Here is a 16,043-nt window from a genome sequence, read left to right on the forward strand (position 1 = left end):
ATGACATTCAATATACTAAATAAGTCCTCTTTTCCTTTTTAAAATCTGTTTTAGAAAAGAGCATGTTAATTAATATAAAAACAATTATGTTTCTCACAATTTCTAACTTTCTATTAGTTCTTTCTATATTTTAGAGTATATTTCTATATCCTGACATGTTTAAAAATAGCTTGGAACAATCAATTACTCTTATTTCGCAGATATAGTATATATCAGTGACCACCAGAGAGGGTCAACCCCGGGGCCATGAAGATCCAGGCCAGCACTCTGATTTTCCCTTTTTTGTTTCCCTTCATTAAATTGAACAGAGTACTGAGACTTAAATAAACTCAGACATTCCAATGTCTGGATTTTTCTTTCCAAAGTTAGCAAATGAGATAAAGAAAAACAATTCACAATAGAGGGAAGAAAAATCATTAAGAATGGAAAATGTAAATTTTTTAAATTCAGAGATTAAAAGTTGTGTGTGTGTCTGCATGTGTGTTTGTAAATGTGGGGTGTGGAATGCACAGTTATTTTCTTTTCCTGGCCAGTATTATCCTTAAGAGAACATTTATACTCAGAGAAAAGAGGAAAAAGCCACTATTCTGTGAGTACTATGGAAAAGGCATTGATAATCAGATTTCCAATGTGAGCCTCACCAAAGAGCTGTGTGTTATTGGCCAAAACATGTGCAACCGGAAGTAAGGTAGGTTTAGTCTGACATAGGGGAACAGTGAGCAGCTTGCCAGGACTACTGTGGACTGTCCAGGTGAAGGCGGTCAGGAGCAGCTGGTCACCAGGGAAATGGTCCGGGATGCTGGACAGCTGGTGGAAATCAAGGCTCAGCAGGGATGTCAGCTGTCAGCACTGGGGGAGAGGTGGAGTCAGCTCTTACTAGAAACATCAGTTAATGTAAGATCAAAGACCAGAGGAAGGCCTACGCTAGAGCTCCAAAGCTCAGAGGAGATAAGAACAGAATGTAAGCAGGGGCAAAGTATTGTTGCCGAACAGAACTCAGTCTGTGCCGAAGACAGGCAGGAAATCAATCGGGCAGGGCAGGGATGAGTCTGGAGTCTGAGGAGCAAACCAGAGTGTCAAGAGACTGAATCAAACTCCAAATTCTCTGTCCAATTCGAAAGTCAAGAGCAAAACAGGGTCAGCCAGAAAAGTCTGGAGAACTGTGCCTACATCCTCCCAAAAGGAAGGCCTTCTGAATTAGCTTTGAGTCTCCCACCAGATTGCACGGAGCCTCTAGCCATGATGCTGTTAAATTCTAGTTCTTACTCTTAGGAAGGGTTAAGTCCGACAGTGTCTGAAGCTCTATCCAGCTCCCCAAGTGTTTAGGACTCTAACATTCTATAAATCCAAAACTATACATTAAGTTCCAATGGAGAAATGAGCATATTAAATGTTTTATCCAGGGAAACGGAGTTTACTGGACTCCCTCCCACCACCATTGCCCCCTTCCCCCTCCCAGCTGCCCCAGCACATACATATAAATATCCCACCACTACCATCTAATTCTTTCTACTAAAAGGCAGCCTGGAATGGTTTATGGCCCTCCTGGAAAGAAAAAAAAAAAAAATGGGGGAGCAGGGAGGAGGGAGATGACATTCCATTTCATCCTGACTCACTTAAAGACATCACTTGATTCTCAGTCACAAAGAATTCTCTTAACAGGGTGGAAAGCTCCCTGGTCACGAGGAGCTTGTTTGGAGTTGCAGTAGTTCCCCTCGCATCCTGTAAGCCAAAAGGATACATTCCAGGGCTGTGTTTCTTTCATTATTTTTCCCTCCAGGCTGATTTTATAGTAACAACACATAGCCACTTAAACCTATCTCCAAAGAACCAACATCCAGAAAATGTACCACATAAAATATAGACATTTTACAAGGAACCATCTATTAGCTGATAATGGCCGAGCTGCCATGGAGTATATAAAAAAACAAATGTGACCCTCACGGAAACATCAGATCCATTTATCCCAATCAGCCCTCTGCAGTGAATGCCAGATAAACCTACAAGAATGGGATTCAAAGCATTATAAGAGGTCAGGAGGGAGGTTGCAATAAACTAAACATGTAGGTTGAGGATATACATAAATCACATGCAATGCAGTCTCATAAGATACTAATAGAAGTCAAGGGGGGGTGTGGTGGGGGGGAGTTGGCGGGGGGAGGCTGGCAGGAAGATTTTAAAGTGTGATCATTATGGGAAAGAGAATATTAGACCAACCAGAGTTTCGGAGGGAGCAAACAGTAAGTTTCTCTCTATATATTAAAAACATGCAGACATAGGAGAGTCAATGGTTGCCAGGTTTAGAGAGGGGAGGAATGAATCAGAGTTAAAAGAGACTTCCCCAGCCTCCCAGCCCTGGCCGAAGCATCAGCAGGGGGAACGGGATCCCTAGGGCTCCTGACTGTGACCGCTCTCCACCTTTCCCTCTGCTCTTTGCCTCCCTTGGGCAGTCTGAGCTTTAATGATTTCTCTGCTTTCTCCACGTTTCTCTGAGGAGGAAGTCTGAGAAAACTTACTTACGCTAAGGAATAAGAGTGCTCAGGGGGGAGTCCGCTGGAGATTCTCTCCCTCTCCCTCAGCCCCTCCCCCCACTTGCTAAAATAAATCTTTAAAAAAAAAAATCTATACTTGCCTAACCCCTGAAATCAGCAAACTATGTATAAGGAAGTGTTATATTCCGTGGAATAGAGGTCCCTTCCAGCCCTTCTAAATTCTATCATATAGGTGGGCACTGATAAAATCCTCCCTTGTTCTCTAAGCAAACCACTTATTCAATGAAGCCTCTGTGCAAATAAGGGAAAGGAAGGTGATACATAATATCCATTTGTAAATTCGCGTTAAAACAATTCAAACTGTAAAAGATAGGATAAGGCTAGGAAGCTAGAGCCAGGAAAGGAAGACAGGAGAAGCACTAAAATAGGGATTTAAGAAGCAGGGAAGAGGAAGGAGTTAATGATAGCTGCTAGAAATTAAATATACAGTAGAGTTGACCCTTAGACATCACAGAGGCTGGGGTACGTGGTGGGCTCAGTGGGTTAAGCATCTGCCTTCACCTCAGGTCATGATCCCAGGACCCTGGGATCAAGCTCCGCATCAGGCTCCCTGCTCAGCGGGGGAGACTCACTCTTTGGCTCTCTTCCTTTGCCCCTCTGCCCACTGGTTACTCTCTCTTTCTCAATCTTAAATAAATAAATAAATAAACAAACAAACACAAACGAATGAACAGCACAGAGGTTAGGGGCACCAACCCCTTACACAGTTGAAAATTTGTGTGTAACTTTTGACTTCCCTAAAATTTAACCACTAACAACCTACAGTAGACCAGAAGCCTCACTGATAAGATGAAGAGTCAATTAATACATATTCTGTATGTTACAATGTGTTACATACTGCATTCTTACAAGAAAGTAAGCTAGAGAAAAGAAAACGTTATTAGGAAAATCACAAGAAAGAGAAAGTACATTTACATTCCTGTCCTGTATTTACCAGGAAAAAAATGCATGCAAACCTGTGCAGTTCAAACCCGTTTTGCTCAAGGGTCAACTATAGCTTCATTTTCTAGTAAGAATAAAAATTAAGGAAATTACAGATATGGTTTAGCAGAAAATTAAATTCAACAGCTTTCAGGAAGACCAAAAATATCCACTAAAACTTTGAAAAACTTAACCATAAAAATGACACAGGGGAACCCATGGGTATATTTTACTTCCCAGTTCAAAGGCCCTGGCTGAAGCTTTTCATACAGGCTATTAACACTGCATAGCAACTAAGGAACACAAAATGTTTCATTCTTTATGAGGGTACGGCCACAAATGCAAGGAATAATTTAAGTGGAGTGTTCACAAGTTCCAAATTCATTGCCCACACTGAGAAACAAGTGTCTCTTGAAAGGGAATAGGCTATGAGCCATTAAGGTCCACTTTTGGTTTAAAAAAACAAAGCAGTATTAATAGCCTTTATTAAGAATGCTGTACAAAGTTAAATGTATCCCAAGTCTTGTGAGCTATGTTTAATATTTCAAAAGGGTTTAACAGAAATCATTTATTTAGCTGCAACAAGGCCACACAGGCCAACTACATAATATCATGCTTTCCCGTTGCTGGAATTAAATCAATATAATAATACTCGTTATATCATTCGAACCAGGATTTGACTGGCAGTTCCTCAGAACTTTACTAAATAAAAACTGTGGAACTCACGAACTCTTTACAGCTAGGGAGAGAAACATTTCTCAAAACTAGGGGATTCAATCCTTTTTATGAAAAAAGATACAGGAGAAATTTGGCGGTAAAAAAAAAAAATGGAGAACTGTAATTTAGGATGTTGAGGGATTGAGATTTCCCTAAAATAGAATGAGTTCTGCTGTGTGCTGAGTGTTGTGAAGCTGCTTTCATGTGCGTTCTGGATTTTAATTCTCAGGATGATGCAGGAATTGTTATGCACATCGTATACATAAGAGGACCTGAGGCTCAGAGGAATCAGAGCACAAGCTCAAGGCCACAGAGTTAGTCAGTGGAAGGCTCTTGCCTCACATTCAGTCCTTCACTGACTCCAATTCACTAACTAAAAGAACATTTCTTTTTTTATTAATATTTTATTTATTTATTTGACAGAGAGACACCGAGAGAGAGAACACAAGCAGGGGGAGTGGGAGAGGGGGAAGCAGGCTTCCCACTGAGCAGAGAGCCCAATTCGGGGCTCAATCCCAGGACCCTGGGATCACGACCTGAGCCGAAGGCAGAGGCTTAATGACTGAGTCACCCAGGCACCCCAAGAACATTTCTTTTCTGAGTGCTGGAAACCCAAAGAGACATTAGAAATAAAAATTAAAAAATCAAAAAAGATATCGTCTCTTATGGTGTGTCAGTGTAGATTCATCAATTGCAACAGATGTCCCTCTCTGGTGGGGCAGATGGGGGCGGGGGTCACATGGAAACGCTCTGTACCTTCCTCTCAATAGTGCTGTGAACCTAAACTGGCTCTAAAAACACAGCCTTTAAATAAGAAATTAAGAAATTTCAAGATTATCTAAGAGATTTAGAAATTGACTGCCTTGTCAAGGAGGACAACAGATGATAGTTGAGGACAGCAGATGCTTGGACGCAGCGGTGTGAGGGGGCTGCTTACAACAGACAAGTGAGGCAGGAAAAGCTCTGAATTTTGAGCTCATTTTTTTTAAAGATTTTATTTATTTATTTGACAGAAAGAGGGAGAGATCACAAGCAGGCAGAGCAGCAGGCAGAGAAGGGGGGAAGCAGGCTCTCTGCTGAGCAGAGAGCCTGATGTGGGGCTCCATCTCAGGACCCTGAGATCATGACCTGAGCTGAAGGCAGAGGCTTTAAACCACTGAGCCACCCAGGCACCCAAATTGTGAGCTCATTTTGAAGGTAGCAGCCAGGGAGACAAAGAAATTACATCCTCTAGTGAAAAGCAATGAGCAGATGGGAAGACACAGAGGGTTAAAACACCAGGTCACATTATAAGGAGGTGCAGCAAGGTGGGAGGTGATTACATGTGGCAAGGTAAATAGTGTAGGGGCGCCTGGGTGGCGCAGTCCAATTCTTGGTTTTGGCTCAGGTCATGATCTCAAGGTCGTGGGATTGACCGCTCAGTGTGGAGTTGGCTTGAGACTCTCTCTCTCTTTCTCCCTCTGTCCCTCTGCCTCACCTCTTTAAAATGAATAAATAAATCTTAAAAAAAAGAGCGGGGGGGAGGGCCTGGGTGGCTCAGTGGGTTAAAGCCTCTGCCTTTGGCTCGTATCATTATCCAAGGGTTCTGGGACCAAGCCCCACATTAGGTTCTCTGCTCAGCAGAGAGACTGCTTCCTCCTCTCTCTCTCTCTCTCTCTGCCTACTTGTGATCTCTGTCTGTCAAATAAATAAATAAAATCTAAAAAAAAAAAAAAAGGTAAATAGTTTAACCTTTCTCCTCAAAGTGTGGAGACTCCAGAGCAGAAGGACCAAATTTGCCTAAATGGTACCAAGATGTCAGTTTTTAAAAATTAACATCATCTTGGGGCGCCTGGGTGGCTCAGTGGGTTAAAGCCTCTGCCTTCGGCTCAGGTCATTATCTCAGGGTCCTGGGATCGAGCCCCGCGTCGGGCTTTCTGCTCAGCAGGGAGCCTGTTTCCTCCTCTCTCTCTGCCTGCCTCTCTGCCTACTTGTGATCTGTCAATTAAATAAATATAATCTTTAAAAAAAATTTAACATCATCTTTAGGCACCTCTGACATTACAGTCCTTTTCTCAACAGCAAAAAAAGGCTCCAGGTCCAGCTCTCCAATATTCTGAACAAGCCAATTAAAAATAATTTGACACCAAGTTTTGGAAGTGATCAGTTAAGATGCAGCTCAGTGATAAACTTTGAGTTCAACAAATATTTGTTTAGCACTTCCGTTTAGAGGGCTTTGAACTATAGCATTTAATTTCACAGCATTTTCATACAGTAAACTCTGAAAATAAGTAAATATTCAATTACATACCAGAAGCTTAAGAAAAATCAGATCATTCAGAATCAAAAATATTATTTCACCTAAGTAACTGCCACAGCATTTTAAAAGGAAAATTTATCTTACACTGTTAATTTTTACTTATATCCTCTTAGTGTAACCAACTTTTTTAAAAAAAGATTTTATTTATTTATTTGACAGAGATCACAAGTAGGCAGAAAGGCAGGCAGAGAGAGAGGAGAGAGGAGGAAGCAGGCTCCCTGCTGAGCAGAGAGCCCGATGTGGGGCTCAATCCCAGGACCCTGGGATCATGACCTGAGCCAAAGGCAGAGGCTTTAATCCACTGAGCCACCCAGGCTCAGGTTACACCCACTCAGGTTACACCCAGTGTAACCAACTTTTTAATAATTGGCATTCACTTGCTGAACACATGTAGCATTTTTCAAAAAGCAATCTAAAAGTTGTCATCAGTTTCTTTCTAAGCTACTTTATTTTATATGTCATTTATATATGACTTATTGTGTTTTTTCCCTAGGAAATACACTCTGTCCAATATTTCCTCCTTTGTGGTACCTTTTTTCCTTTACTTAACTTCTCTTTGTCCTTTAAGACTCTTCTGAGGTGGCACCACCTCCAGGAAGCCTTCCTTGACTTGCCCACATTGAGGTAGCTGCCCTTTCTCTATGCTCTCGGCACCCTATATGTTTACCGTGGCACTTAGCACACACTACTTAAACCACTGCTTTACTTGTTTATTTTCCTAATTAGATCATGAACTCCTCAGGAGCCCAGATCTCTCCCTCCATCCCTATAGCTGCAGGACAAGTGCACATGGTCAGTGGCCAGTAATGGTTGAAGAAAGGAAGGGAGAGAAAGAAAACGAATTGTATGTCTATTTTCTCCATCATTTCTCGCTTCCTTCCTCCTCATTCCACGTCTTCCTATTATTTTTCCCCAACTCCCAACACTACATCTTCATCCTTCTCTTCTTGGTTTCAACGCACACCAGATTTTCAATCTCTCCCTTGAGGTCCTTACGTCTGCAAAACTGCGATCCAGGGCGTGAGTAGCACAGGCTTAGGAGACGCTGCTCCTTGGCATTGCAAAGAAGGGGCTTGTTTTAATGGGCCCTGGATTAGTCTCTATTCTATCTCTTTGGTGTTCTAGCTGGGGACTTTTAACATGCTTCAGCTTTGCATAGTTTTCAGCCTTCGCAGCTGGGTAAACAGACTTTCTGCAACACCCTGGATAAAATGGCAAGCTCAAGGGAAAAGTCTTCACCTTTAAATTTAAAAAAATAATAAAAATAAAAAACCTTGTTCATGGCCATGGTTGGGGAATAGCAACACCTGAGAGCACCTGAGGGGAACTGTGTGTGTGCTGGCTGTGGACAACCAAGCTGATGACAAAAACATGCGGCTGCCTTCCTGAATGAGCCCAGCGGCTCTCAGAGAGGAGCATCGGACTGCACTTAGCAAGAATAACAGAAAAGTGAGGTAAGTGACTGACACTTCTGGTAGGCTGTCCAACAAAGTCTATAGATTTTATAGGAGAACACCAAGCCAACTATAGTTAACAGTGCTGTATATTTGAAGGTTGCTAAGAGAGTACATTTTAAAACTTCTCATCACAAGAAAAAGAAATGTGTAACTATGTGAGGTGAGGGATGTTACGTGATGGTGATGACCATTTTGCAATATATACAAATATCAAATCATTATGTTGTACATCTTAAATTATACAATGTCGTATGTCAAGTATGTCTCAATAAAACTGGAAAAAAATGTGTCTTCAGGGGCACCTGGGTGGCTCAGTCGGTTAAGCATCTGCCTTTGGCTCAGGTCATGATCTCAGGGTCCTCGGATCGAGCCCCGCATTGGGTTCTCTGCTCTGCGGGGAGCCTTCTTGCCCCTTTCCCTCTGTTCGCTCTACCTCTCTCTCTCAAATAAATAAAATCTTTTTAAAAAAATGTCTTCAGGCTAAATAGAAAATAGTGGTTGCTGAGAAACAAACTCACCTTATGATGAAAATAATTCCTTTATTTCACAAGCTTAAGAAAGTACTTTATTATAAAGTCTATCATAACTTTTACAACATGATTTTCTGGCCACCTCCCCTCTCTCTCTCTAGACCTTCTTACCTGCCCCACCAATCTCCTCCTTAACCCTTCTGCCATCCACTCCCTTTCCCTGAACCCAACTCTCTCTCTCTCTCTCTCTGGACCCACCTCCCCCACTCTTCCTTTGAATCACTGAGCTCCAGGCTCATTGTCCTCCTTGCTACTCCTTAAACTCCCACCCACGCACCGGCTGCCTAAAAAGCTTCTCCCAGTTATCTGCAGGCCCTTTCCCTCACCTCCTCCAAGACTCTGCTCAAATGTCACTTTATCAGAGAGGCCCTCCCTGACCAGCTTAAATGTAACAGCCAGTCTCACAAACAACTTTTGCCACTTCTCATTTTCCTTCCCTGCATTATTTGTCACCAGCTTAGTTTGTCTCATTTATTTTTCTATTCCCGGTGCTCAGTAAATATTGATTGAGTAAATAAATAAAGACAGTAACATTTCAGGTAGCACTTTAGGGAGGCAATAGGACATATGGAAAAGAAACGTAGCCTTTTGAATTCTAACTATTCACTACATGTGGAACCTTGAAACTAACCTCCCTACGCTACAGAATATTCATCAGTAAAGCGGGAATAACAACGCTCCTCTGGTAAGTCAAGGCACCTAATAAATGCTGGTTCCTCCCCTTCCTTTCTCCCTGCCTCCTTTCTGCAGCTGGACGTCAGTGTGTCTGTGATTCACAGGTCCTGAGACAGCTGTCCAGTGAAAGGAACAGTGTGTTCCACACACGTGGAACAGCACCACCCGCAGAAGGTAAAGCAGATCCTGTGTGGGTTGGATAAAGGGTAGGCTGGTGCTGAGTCTGTGGGCAAGGAGGACTTCTTTTCTGAAAGTGTTGTCTTCTGGCCGGGACCCCAAATAGAGACGTCTGAGGATGGTTTCCTGAAACTGTAGGACGGACCCAGAAGCACGACTGTGTTCAGGATAATAATAAGTCTGGGAAGCATTCCAGACAGAGAACAAAAGACACAGAATGGGAGTGCGGCCCTGGCAGGGCCTTTAGGCTGAGAAAAAGGTGGAAAGAAAAGATCATGTCAGGCTGTGGAAGACCATGATGTCAGACTAAAAAGACCAGATTTAATCCAATAATCAAGAGCCACTAAACATTTTGAATATTTCATAGAAAACATGGAATCATCTCGTGAAACGATACACGTTTGCACTTTCACGGAGGATTCTGAATTCTAAATGCCGAGCACTGAAGAGTACTGATGAATCCGGTGACGTTTGCTCAGGAAAACGAATGACAGGGCTGTAGATGGGAACGAATCGCATCCTAATCTCCCCTGCTCATCACTGTTGGATCCACCAGGCAGAAGAGACTTGAGCTGGCAGAGAGGGAAGAACAGCAGACCCCAGGAGAGCACCAAAAACCATCAACACACTGGCACCGGAGAGCAGGAAAGCCATCTTCTGGGTAGCACAGGCTCCCTGTGGTCTGCATTTGAACAGCAGGACCCAGGGCAGTGTGACTTCCCCTCTAACTTTCCTCTCTTCAGGCTACCCCTCGTCTCTACCATGGGATTCGATTCCTTATTCCTTGTTACATCCTAATTAAGACATAAGAACCTGAAGGGTTCCAAAATGATGAAATTTCCACTCCTATGTCTAGAACAGGAGAAAGAAAAAGGCAACAAATTACTTAATTCACCCCAAAGAGAGAAAATAGAAGTTAATGTGTTACAGATGCCACTAGAAGTCTCTCCACAGTGGAATTCTAGGACAGAAGTTAGCCAGGAATAAACGTTTCACGGCCTCGGACACCAAAAACTTAACTTTGTGGTTCCTGAAGTTATAAAAGGGCCAGCATCTAAAGAACAAGATGACACTTGTATCTGCCGAGGTTTGGGATTTTTCTTGGGTCCACTCTTCTCACAGCATGGATGTGATTTATTTAGACTATCAAAGAGCTTTTGATAAGGCTCTCACAAATGCCTATTATTAAAACTGGATAACCATGGTGTGAAAGGAAAAAGTCCTATCAGTGAATTAAATGGATTAAAAACTGCTGGAGAGGCAAAGAGGCAAGAAGCAGAAATAAATGGTCAATTCTCATGTGGGGAAAGGTTAATGATCAAGGGCTCTTAGGCTCTGTGGGGGAATCAGACTGATACTTCACCAACGACTAGGACAGGGGAGCCGCATCCCGAGTTCTCCGAGCATCAGCCCCACACAGAGCCCCCATTGATCAAAGAGTCTGGGGCACAAGGAAGAGATGCAAGCAGTCCGGGGAAGGGTAAATAGGTAAGGAACGTTGTTGATCTACCCAGAGATGCCCCAAACCCAGGCGGACAGAAATAAAATTACAGTAGCAGAATTTTATTGTCTCAGAACTTTGAAACACACTATGGAGAAAGACAAGGGCTCTTTCAAAAGACAAGACCTGATATTGGAACAAAAGTACTTCATTTATGGGCATGATGAGGGGGAAAAAATGTTCCACGCTGAAGAACAGTTCATGTGAGCATTTAGATCTGCAAAAAAAAAGCAATGCCTATTCTATACGGAGAAGTTTAGACATACACAAAAGTGAAACAGGTAGGAAAGATTAGAATTAGCACCTTTTTTTTTCTTTTTCAACATTTCCTTAGCAATTCGGGGTCTCTTCTGGTTCCATACAAATTTTAGGATTGTTTGCTCCAGCTCTTTGGAAAATGCCTGTGGAATTTTGATCAGTATGGCACTGAAAGTATAGATGGCTCTGGGCAGTATAGACATTTTAACAATGTTTATTATTCCCATCCATGAGCATGGAATGGTCTTCTATCTTTTTTGTCTTCTTCAATTTCTTTCATTAGTGTTCTGTAGTTCCTCGAGTACAGATCCTTTACCTCTTGGTTAGGTTTATTCCCAGGTATCTTACGGTTCTTGGTGCTATAGTAAATGGAATCAATTCTCTAATTTCCCTTTCTATATTTTCATTGTTAGTGTGTAAGAAAGCAACTGATTTCTGTACATTGATTTTGTATCCTGCCACATTACTGAATTGCTATATGAGTTCTAGTAGTTTGGGGGTGGAGTCTTGGGTTTTCCATAGAAAGCATCATGTCATCTGTGAAGAGAGAGAGTTTGACTTCTTCTTTGCCAATTTGAATACCTTTTATTTCTTTTTGTTGTCTGATTGCCATTGCTAGGACTTCTAATACTATGTTGAACAAGTGTGGTGAGAGTGGGCATCCTTGTCGTGTTCCTGATCTCAAAGGGAAGGCTTTCAGCTTTTCCCCATTGAGGATGATATTTGCTGTGGGTTTCTCATAGATAGATTTTATGAAGTTCAGGAATGTTCCCTCTATCCCTATACTTTGAATTGTTTTAATCAGAAATGGATGCTGTATCTTGTCAAATGTTTTTTCTGCATCAGTTGAGGGGACCTGATTTCAAGCTTGACTACAAAGCTGTGATCACCAAGACAGCATGGTACTAGCACAAAAACAGACACATAGACCAGTGGAACAGAGTAGAGAGCCCAGATATGGACCCGCAACTTTATGGTCAAATAATCTTCAACAAAGCAGGAAAAAATATACAGTGGAAAAAATAACTTCCATAAATGGTGCTGGGAAAATTGGACAGCTATGCATAGAAGAATGAAACTCGACCATTCTCTTATACCATACACAAAGATAAACTCGAAACGGATAAAAGACCTCAACGTGAGACAGGAATCTATCAAAATCCTAGAGGAGAACATAGGCAGTAACCTCTTTGGCATTGGCCACAGCAACTTCTTTCAAGATATGTCTCAAAGGCAAAGGAAACAAAAGTGAAAATGAACTTTTGGGACTTCATCAAGATCAAAAGCTTCTGCACAGCAAAGTAAACAGTCAATAAGACAAAGAGGCAACCCATGGAATGGGAGAATATATTTGCAAACGACACCACAAAGGGCTGATATCTAAGATCTGTAAAGAACTCCTCAAACTCAACACACACAAAACAAATAATCACGTCAAAAAATGGGCAGAAGTCATGAACAGACACTTCTCCAAAGGAGACATACAAATGGCTAACAGACACATGAAAAAATGTTCATCATCATTAGCCATCAGGGAGATTCAAATCAAAACCACATTGAGATACCACCTTACACCAATTAGAATGGCCAAAGTTAACAAGACAGTAAACCACGTGTGGTGGAGAGGTTGTGGATCAAGGGGAACCCTCTTATACTGTTGGTGAGAATGCAAGTTGGTGCAGCCACTTTGGAAAACAGTGTGGAGATTCCTTTAGAAATTAAAAATAGAGCTTCCCTATGACCCTGCAATTGCACTACTGGGTATTTACCCCAAAGATACTGATGTAGTGAAAAAAAGGCCCATCTGTACCCCAATGTTCACAATGTGGCAATGGCCACAGTCACCAAACTGTGGAAAGAACCAAGATGCCCTTCAACGGACAAATGGATAAAGAAGATATGGTCCATATATACAATGGAGTATTATGCCTCCATCAGAAAGGATGAATATCCAACTTTTGTATCAACATGGACGGGAATGGAGGAGATTATGCTGAATGAAATAAGTCAAGCAGAGAAAGTCAATTATCACATGATTTCACTTACTTGTGGAACATAAGGAATAACACGGAGGACAATGGGAGATAGAGAGGAGAAGTGAGTTGGGGGAAATCAGAGCGGGAGACAAGCCATGAAAGACTGTGGACTCTGAGAAACAAACTGAGGGTTTTGGAGGGGAGGAAGGTGGGGGATGGGTGAGCCTGGTGGTGGGTATTAAAGAGGGCACGTATTACATGGAGCACTGGGTGTGGTGCATAGACAATGAATTCTAGAACACTGAAAAGAAGTAAAATAAAATGAAAAAGAAGGACATATTAAAAATCACAATGAATTTTGGAAGACTGAAACAAAAATTAAATGAAATAAAATAAAATAATATTAAAGAAAAGAATTAGCACCTTTTTCTGAGAGAAAGTCGAAAAATTTGATGCAGGTTTTAACAAAAGCATAACATGTCATGTATGGAATAATCTGGAAATCAAATACTCTCACTGATTAACATTAATCCCTTGTGACCCATAACTCAATCTGGCATTTTCAAAACATCATCATGACAGACTTCCCAAGAGAACTTTCGACTTAACCTTTCTTTGTCTCAGTTTCTTCATCTGTAAAATGGGAATAGAATTTACCTCACAGGATAACTGTAAGGATTAAATGGATGGTCTATGTAGAGCATTTAAAGGTAAAAAAAAAATGTTAAATTATTTTTATTAGTATTGTTGTTATTAGTATTTACAATAGACTAAACCCAAACACTTACACATGCTATAGAGATCTATTTCAAGCCATTGTGGTTTTCTTATCGATATCATTCTTATGAGTCAGTACTCATTAAGACACGTAAAGTACTTTCAAGTAAAGAACAGAAAACATAGCTTTGAAAGATCTTTCCACTAACCCATTCTGCGAAATGGAAGAGAATTATAAGTTAATCAAAAAAGGCAAAAAAGAGCATACACATAAATACTCACACAGACACAAATTAGGCAAATGCTAAGGACACATTCATTCCTAAATGTACCAAGAGTAGATCCAAGCTTACCGTGCAGACAGTATTTTGATAAGTTCTTTTCTATTCTGTACACGAAGGTGGTTAGTTTTATACTTGGAGTCATCAATCAGTGCGGGCAAATTCAAGATCTAAAAAGGAAAAATAATTTTAATGCATAATTCACAATTTTTCACGTACCTGCCTGTGAGTGTTCCAGGCTTACCAACATGCTCCCCGGGATCATTCCTCGCTGACCTTTACGCTTCCAGACAAAGGCAAATGGAGCAACAAAGGAACAGAGATGGAAGGATCATGCAATCAGGGCAGGTGATGCTGTGACTGAGTTTGTCATTTATGAGAAGTTTTGGCTACATTTAGGTATGTGCCTACAGATGGGAGCAGAGATCAAAAGTTATCAGATCCCCACAATAAGTCTTGTCTAGAGAGAGTAGGTACAGAGATACAAAACCTGATAGAACTGACCTAGTTCTGAGAGCCAATATCATAACTACATGTCCGCACTTCCATGAAGCCCATAATCAACATACATCTTGTAGGTATGTCCACTTATTTGTTCCACACGTAAATAAAATAACATTATTCGTCCCAGAAGCCCTATCTGGGATGTTGTACAAGGTGCTAAAATAAAGGAAAAGCATATACATTTGCCCCAAATGTTCGCCATTAAAACAATGTCAAATTAAAAGATATTCTTCCTATAGAAGTGTCACTATTTTTCTTTACTATATCTCCCTGAAGGAATAACAAATAGAAATGCTTTTATATACTTCCTCTTTTGCTCCTCCTCAATAAAGGGAAAATCTATCTTGCAAGTCCCTTTGGACATCTTGCAATTTTAACAAGACCATAATGAAAGTACCAAGTGGATTTGGAATGGAAAAGAAGTTTTATAAAGAATGTGTGGAGGCAGTGTTTGGCAGTCATGTTGGAAAGTCAGAAAGAGCATTTATGGGCTTGGGGCAGGCCATGGGGCCAACAGAAAGCTTCACTACCTTGAGTAAAGTATTTGCTTGAAATATAAACATTTTATGGTTTCATTTGTTTCCCATAGTTTAAATACAATCAATCCATTAATCATCTCACAAAGGACAGAGAAGTGAAGAAGTTTCCCTGGAGTAAAGAGAGCATCTCCACTGTGTCATTTCTCTTTCGTGGGCTCCACTTACTCGTTTCCTTGAGGAATAATAAAGACAGCATTACTCCCCCAGATTTTAAAAAGCAACACCACATAGAGCGCCTTTCCTAAAAACCTCCGTGTCACCACAGCTGATTTCATGATTTCAGAAGCAGCCGCCAAGCTTGTGCGGGAATGGAAACCCGCCCTCCCCTCTCTAGGAGTGAATAAGTCATTTCCCGAAGAAGCAAGTGCCTTCCCCAAATCACAGGTTAAGCCTGCAAATCTGGCCTCACCCAGAAATAGTGTAAGCTGCATAAAAACCTGCTCAGTCATTGTACTCAGTGGTAACCAGGCCCTCAGATGCTGTTCTCTGAATCTGACTCCTAAAACCTCTTTTCTCTGAGCAAGTTGGTCTGAAACAGTGGGTCAAGGTAATTACGGTTCTGTCCTCAGCCATGCTGCCTTTCAGTGTTTCTAGAGAGACTGCTTCCAGTGCTGTGATCACAACCAGCCCTTACGGGCTTGAGGAAGCATCGCCTGGGCGGAATGAAGCAATGTCAGCGAAAGTGCCTGATATACTGAGCAGCAAATACATGTGAAGTAGTCCAACGAGGTACTATTTCCCCCCAAAGAAATAATGAAGTGTGGGCTTGTTGAAGAAGGACAGGAAAAAGGGAGGAAGGGAAGGAGAGGGAGAATGTCTTTAATGAAACTTCATTTTCTATGAACGTTTCTACTGGACATAGAGTTCTGGGTGGACCGTTTGGTGCCAGTTGGCTCTGGGCTCCCAGTTTCTGATAAAAAGTCTGCAGTCAGCTGAGGC

At 41.6% G+C, this 16,043-nt stretch overlaps 1 protein-coding gene across 11 annotated transcripts in view; it reads right to left on the reverse strand.

The window, feature by feature from the left end:
* SUGCT (succinyl-CoA:glutarate-CoA transferase) overlaps positions 1–16,043 on the reverse strand; it is an 802,332-nt gene that overhangs the window by 443,499 nt on the left and 342,790 nt on the right. For all 11 annotated transcript variants that reach the window (XR_007121423.1, XM_047694504.1, XM_047694502.1 and 8 more), the window contains one exon: positions 14,134–14,231. Coding sequence is in view for 10 of the 11 variants with exons in the window: in XM_047694504.1 (XP_047550460.1) it covers positions 14,134–14,231 (98 nt within the window). In the remaining variant the exon portion in view is untranslated. The remainder of the gene's footprint in view (positions 1–14,133; positions 14,232–16,043) is intronic.

Source organism: Lutra lutra, chromosome 11 (genome assembly GCF_902655055.1).
Source record: "Lutra lutra chromosome 11, mLutLut1.2, whole genome shotgun sequence".
NCBI lineage: Eukaryota > Metazoa > Chordata > Mammalia > Carnivora > Mustelidae > Lutra > Lutra lutra.